At 52.2% G+C, this 7044-nt stretch overlaps 1 protein-coding gene across 1 annotated transcript; it reads left to right on the forward strand.

Annotated features, from left to right (window-relative positions):
• Positions 1 to 4061: 4061 nt before the first annotated feature.
• H310_07865 (hypothetical protein) lies at positions 4062 to 4409 on the forward strand (the record flags this gene model as incomplete). The annotated part of the gene is made up of 1 exon (XM_008873379.1): positions 4062 to 4409. One exon carries the CDS (start codon positions 4062 to 4064, stop codon positions 4407 to 4409), a length of 348 nt encoding a protein of 115 aa, XP_008871601.1.
• Between the last annotated feature and the right edge of the window lie 2635 nt (positions 4410 to 7044).

The following is a 7044-nucleotide window of genomic DNA, read 5'->3' on the forward strand; positions in this document are numbered from 1 at the left end:
GATCAGCAGCGAGAATGACTTCAGCGATGGCCTGTTGAAAAGCAACGATGAGTTCGGCGAGGACCAGTTCGAGTCGCCGGATGAGCACGCGCCACCCAATCCAGTGCATCGATCGAGCAGCACAAAGAAGCGAAAGATCTACTCCATCAAAGATAAGCTTCAAATGATCGCTTTATACCAGCCGGGAGTCAAAGGTCATGGATATGCAGCGCTCGCTAAACGGTTCATGATTGCAGTCTCCTCGATCCGGGACTGGGTCGCTCAGAAGGTCAAACTGAGGGCCATGGTTAACACGCCCGAGAAGCGCATCCATGTTCGTCGTCGGGGTGATGGTGGCGGACGCAAGACCAAGCTCCACAAGCTCGAAGAGGCTTTGGTGAGCTGGATCGACGGCAAAAACAAGCTCGGCTTACGCGTGTTAGACCAGTATATCCAGGCCAAAGCGCGCAGCTTGCACAACAGCGAGGAGTTGGATCAGAGCCAGGACGAGCTCGCGATTGACTTTGCAGCCTCATCCGAGTGGCTCAGCCGGTTCAAGAGTCGCAACAAGCTCGTTTCGCGCTGTGAGACGTCGTCCCGCGTCCTGCCGGCCGACGCCAGGGCGATTGCCGACGTTTTCCTGCACAAGGTGGCGGATTTGATTCAGAAGCACGGCATCAAAGTCGAGAACGTTCTCAACATGGATCAAGTCCCGCGCTACTTTGAAACCGATGGGTACTCTACGATCATCAAGAAAAGGTCCAAGAACGTTATGCTACGCAAAGGTGGATCCTCCCGCAAGCGCTTCACGGCGACATTCCTCGTATCAATGACCGGGAAGATTTACTGTGCACATCTCCTGTTCAGCAAGCTCAAGGACAAACCGACAGTCGACTCTCGAACCGTTGTCGATGTCAACTCGACGGGCATGTGGTCGGACGACACAATCACCTCTTGGGCCTCAGAGATCCTCAAGCGTCGCCCGCAAACGGCACTTCTTCGCGAACCGACTCTTCTTCTACTCGATGCCTACGGCCCGCATATCAAACTGGTGGAGAACCGCGTGTTGGAGAAGCACAACATCTACACCATCATGGTTCCCAAGTACATGACGACGATCCCGCAGCCGCTCGACGTCGCCATCAACCGCTCTTTTCAGCAGCTCTATGACAAGTGCTACGACAAGTACAGTATCTTGAGAAAGCGATCGACGATCCTCAGATGCAAACGAAGGCGGGGAATGTGAAGGAGCCGACCGCCCTAATCGTGAGCAAGTGGGTGGCTGATTGGGCCGACACGCACGTCGACGCGAATATGATCAAGGAAGCTTTCCAGGTATGCAGTATTTTACCGTCTTCCCAGCTGTTTGACATCGCGGCGCTGCATACGCCTCTGCGCGATCTTCTGTCGGATGGGTACGACGAGACCGAGTGGCACAGGAAGTATGCCAATCTGTTGGCGCCGGAGGCATCTTTGAATGAGTCTGTCTTGGTGGCGCCTACCTACTTTTTCCCACAGGAGTACGACATCCACAACAACATCCCCGCGTCGCTCTGGCAATGCCTCCACAGATTAGATGGCGGACAGCTATCCATGGTCGACTACCAACCCGCCTTTGTGATCGCTATGGGCGATATCGAGGAGCTGAAAGACGTCACAGACGCTGGCATGTTGGAAGATCTCATTAAGAACGAGGAGCCCGACGCTGGCTTATTGCTGTTCACGGCGGCAAGGAAGGCGCATTTAAAGATCGTCGTGATCAACCGAAAAGACATGAGCGAGAATGTGTATTCGACAATATGCAACCGTTCAGCCGCGAGATCACAATCATCGAAATTGAAGGCAGGTATTATCTTCGCCTCCTCTCCCCGTCGCAATCATCGATGTGAAGTCGCGTCCAAAGCCGCCCATCCAATCTTAATTAAACCTCACTGATCGATGGTGACGTACTTTACGACTTCGTGTCATCAACTGAGAAGGGAAAGGAGACATAGCTAACACCTGCCTTTCATTTGGATCAATATGAACTTATTCTGAACGGCGGAAACACTTCTTCGGATCAGCACAACCGTTTCGAGTTGGGAAGACAGCAAAGCCCGTTAACCGTGCGGGCAAATCTCCACCCATTCCTTTAGACCGCACCCTACGGTGTATTCTGGTATGTGGTGTATTCGAATCCACGATGGCAACTTTGCCTCGGGGCGAATTTTGGACCAAACTCGAATACACCGCATAAGCGGTGTGTTCGGTGGAAGACGGTAGCATTCCGATCTGAACCAATATACCCACCTTGCGCATAGTTCCCGCCAATCGCCTCCAGTTTCGCACCCATGACCTTGTCGGCCGACCAATCGCCTGTCTATATTTCTCGGTCGCACGTCGCAACTGCCGATCCCGCTCGCTCAGGCCCCCGCCATGCTGCTGCCGGCTTACCAAACCTCAACCATCCTCTCGCGCCATTGCGGGTCGAGTTGTTGCCCCTGGGGCCACAAACTTGGGTTCTCAAGCTCCTTTGGAGCCCCTGTACCCACTGACCACCCGGTCTGGTAATGGACAAACACTAGCCGAAGGAACTGGACTCATCGGTGCTGAACACCTGTCGAGTTGCTGCCCATAGGGCACTTAAGTGAGTGTTCAAACTTCTCTGGAGCCTCTGGACCCACTGGACAACCCACCTGGCCACCATAACACCTTGTCTGATGAACCGACGCCTAACCTGACCGTTCCCAATCGCGTTGTTGCCCCTAGGGTCACGAAAGTGAGTGGTCATGCCACTTTGGGGTCTAGACCTACTAAGCAAACAATATGGGGATAGCCGTGCTAACCCGCCGCATCAGCGACTACCTCCCCCCTTGGACAAGGCAGAAGTCGATGTCAACTAGCGTCCCTCGTTGTATATGACGCACTCCAACGTTTGCTGTCGCCCGACGGATACCAAGTTCGGTACGTCTATGCAAGCATTCCAAGTTGGCAGCCTCACCGATGTCGACCGTCGTCATGCTGCTACGGTATCCCTTCCATTCAACGTATTGAATGCGTGCAAATTGGCGGTCGGTCGCAACTTGCCCACTCCAAATCATGCTCGAAAGCTTGGCGACAACACACAAACCGGCTACCTGCACTACAACAAAGAGTGTTTGCATGTTCTTCCTGCGCGTGGGCATCTGCTTCAACTGCACTGGCCGGGATATAGTTACCCTACTGGGTGGTCTGATACTCATGATATGCGGACGGCCGTTTCCGATCCGAGAATACTCTGAATACTCGCATCTGCAGTAAACCGACCTCACGCTAGCGTCCGACACTCTGCCTGACGGCATGTGGTCATACTTCGACGCACTCAGGGAATCACCCTTAATGATCACGTCGACGTTAGACAAGAACTCCATTCAATCTCGACACATCACCGTTTATTTTGCCAAACGAAATCTCTCCAAATGCTGATGTTCGCACCCAACGACCCCGTCCGTGAACTTTATTACACGTGCCTGGCTCCAACCCAACTTTGGTAAATCATCGCATCGCGCGTTACAACAAAGGTGTACCCCCTAGACTTCGCACTAAACGTGTGCAGCAACCACAGGCTGACATCAGAGCACCCACACCCACTCCAGACACATCTGCGTACAATTCACTCCCGCGCCTGAAGGTTCGACAACACCTGCTGGCCCGATCGACACTCGGTTGGAATCTGGTGACTCGTCCAGCGACTCAGACGACGTAGACCACGATGACCCGACTTCAGATAATGATGATATGAGACGCATTAGCAGCGGAGACGAATCTGATACGCCCATTCGACCTACCCACGCGACTCATCTTGACGATAACATCTCGCATGCGGCAGTCAGTAAGCTCACGGTCCTTGCTCATCCGCACATCATTGATACCGGCCATGACCGCTTGGTGCATACGTACACAGTAATCCCCGATGACTCGCCCATTTGGTATCGAGCGAACTCTCGCGTCGTTATACGTCCTAGGCATCACCGACTATTCAGCTGTCCCACGCGAAAAGCATCGATGATGACGTGACTGGCCAAGGCGGAACAGTAGCACACTCATTTCCCACCTCATACAACATGTTTGGAGCCTTTCAAGACGTCGTTGACGACTCCGACCCCTTCCCAGCCCCGTACAACATGACTGTAGCTGGAAATGCAAATCTCTACGCCACATACTGCCGCTCGCATGCCAACCTTCAAGCTTACTTGACCATCAACACGGAAGTCGAATCCATGACGATCGATGAACTCATCGACTACTTGGAACAATCTGCTAACTTTCTCCAAGCGGAAGACGACCCTAGCGCTACCCTCTCTATGCTGCAGGCTAGCCCAGGCCACCTCGCTCCCCTTATCGATGTCCGGACACCCACGAACATGACGGTACTGCACGCCAAACTTCCTGGTCATGCTCTCCAACGCTAATTCCAATGCCTCATGTATTCCGACAAGATCATCGCCGGCGTACAAGCACAGTTGAATACCACCAAGCCGCAACCACTTTGGGCACATGTTTGGTCACACGCAGTCGGCCAACTTGACCCAGCACGCTGCATCTTGTCATCCATTGTCCCCAACAACGACAACTACCAATTAGTCCTTGTCAACGCAAGGACTAATATTTCCTCTGATAAGACGCCACCTTGTGTGCATTGACGTCGTCACCCTTGGGCAACTACCTCCTCCAACGCTCCAATGAATCAACTTCAGTAGTACATCAAGCCATATTGCAACTGGCCGCAGCCCATCCTATGGACATCTACATTGTCCCCTGCTACTCCGCCTAATCCGGCCGAGTGGCAACTTCGTGGCGTCTCCATCAACGCGAACGGCATCAATCACTTACACCGATCCCTCTTCACTACTCTGGCCAACAAGTTCTGACTCATCGCTCTACAAGAAACCAAGTTCACCTCGCCTACCAACCTCCACAACGCCATTCATTACTGGCACACCACCGATGCCCAGGGTTGCGAATTTTGGTCGCATCTCGACTCTCAAATGTGCAATGGACACAATTGAGTCGGCTTGCTCATCACGAACGCTTGTCCCATCCAAAACTCAGTCGACGTCTCACGCTCCTTCGTCTCGAACCTCACCCCTTGATAACAGATACCTTGTTGTTCAAGGTACGCTCAACGCTATACAAATGTATATTAACGTCCTCTACGTACCTGCTCAACCACACAAACGGCCCCCTTCTACCAAGCCCTACTACGCGCCTTTCCAACCGAAGCACTTCACATTGGCTGTGTTGATTTCAACACAGCGCTTGGCCGGTTCGAAACGGCCGCAACTACACCCCTGGCGTCTGGCTTGTCGCGCACTCTGCTCATGGGCTGGCAACTTGTCTTGCAGCTGACCGAACCCTGGCACATCCAACATCCGACAACAATGGAGTTCACCAGCCCCCAATCCAACCGCAGCATTGATATGGTACTCATGAGCTCTCGTATCTTCGTCAACAACGTCCGACGCAGACGCCATGCATATGGAATGAAGTGGCGTCACTCCGACCATATCCCTATCATATTCGATATCGCCACCCGCACTTGGTCACCACACCTTGTTGCCCAACCATGGCGTTGTCCGACCTGGCTGCTACAATTACCCCAAGTTCTATAGCACCTGCGCTCAAGCATACAAGACCTTTTGAACAAACTCGCAACACCCTCTATTCCCAACTACAATCCTGGATGCCTCCTCGACGAACACAAGCGCTCTGACGGCATATACCTCCGCGACGCCTTCGCAACGCATCACAACTCCACCCAACGAAAATTGAGTACTCTTCTCGCTGATGCGAGACTTAAAGCAGCCATTTTCCTTCGCAAACCATCACAAGCAACTTAGAAGATATTCGCGGAAGCCCAGGCGCTGTAGGACAAGTACTACGCATCACTTCAAGAATCGCACAGACGCAACAGATTCGACCAAGACCTTCACCAAGATGAATGCTGCTCTAAAGCATTTATCAGGCCGCCCATTGAAACAAGTCTACCAGATCGTTTATCACTCTGGATTAAGCAAGAATATGACGACACGGTGACGAAGTTCCGACGCTTCTGGACTCACATCTTTCGAAGTCCATCGCGCGACATCAACCGTCCCCATCGCCACTTCAAGAGATCCATATAACATTCGATTCTGGCGAAGACCACCCGTCGCCTGACCATCACCCAACGCCGCGCAATGGAGGCACCGCTTACGGCCAATGATTTCTACTGCGCCCTCAAAAGCAAAGCACTAGGACCGGATGGCTTGCTCGTGGAATACTACCTCACGGATCCACACAACTGGGCACGTTGGAGCTGGCACGGTTGCTTCACTACACGCAAGAGGAGGTGGTCCACTACTGCCCGGCGTTGGTCAGACGTCAGGTCTTTCATGGGAATCGCGCCATGCAAATTTTGCCGCTCAAAAACGATCTTCATTCTATTTATTCGGATAATTGATCTGTATCCGTATGATTTTGTCGTGAATTCAACATGAAATCTTGAAAACATTCTGCTTTGATGAAATGAGAGTTTATTTTTCATTGAGTGGGCCAATTAGATTCTCAGGATTGAGCACTTTAACCGACTATTTCTGGATTTTTCAACTTCGAAAAATTGTTGAAAATATTTGCAATTTCCCGTTGTGGCGGGTTTATTTCGGGCTGGAGGTAGTAGCTTCAAGCCGACGTTTGGACATGGAACGTAGTGGCACCAAAAGCGGTGGATGCCAAAATAATTGCACGTCGATCGATGGAGCCCCTGGTCCCGTCCATGCCCAATGGCCCAACTACTACGATAGGAACACTGCCATCGTCAGCTCCCACGTGCCCGTACTCATGTGCGTTTGACCAGTTTGAGTGGTGCGGTACAATACTACCTCCATGCCAAGACGCCGTCTCCCAGGTATCACGCCCTCAAACACACACGCACTAGGATACAATCGCCCGCGTTCGCCACGCAGACTTCGTTGCAATCCTTCTCACCAAAGCCGGACAATGCAGGGGATTTCATTAAAAGTTGCATATGCAATTTCCAAAATAACATCTTTTGAATAAAATCCAGTT

Source organism: Aphanomyces invadans (genome assembly GCF_000520115.1).
Source record: "Aphanomyces invadans strain NJM9701 unplaced genomic scaffold supercont1.15, whole genome shotgun sequence".
In the NCBI taxonomy this organism is placed as follows: domain Eukaryota; phylum Oomycota; class Saprolegniomycetes; order Saprolegniales; family Verrucalvaceae; genus Aphanomyces; species Aphanomyces invadans.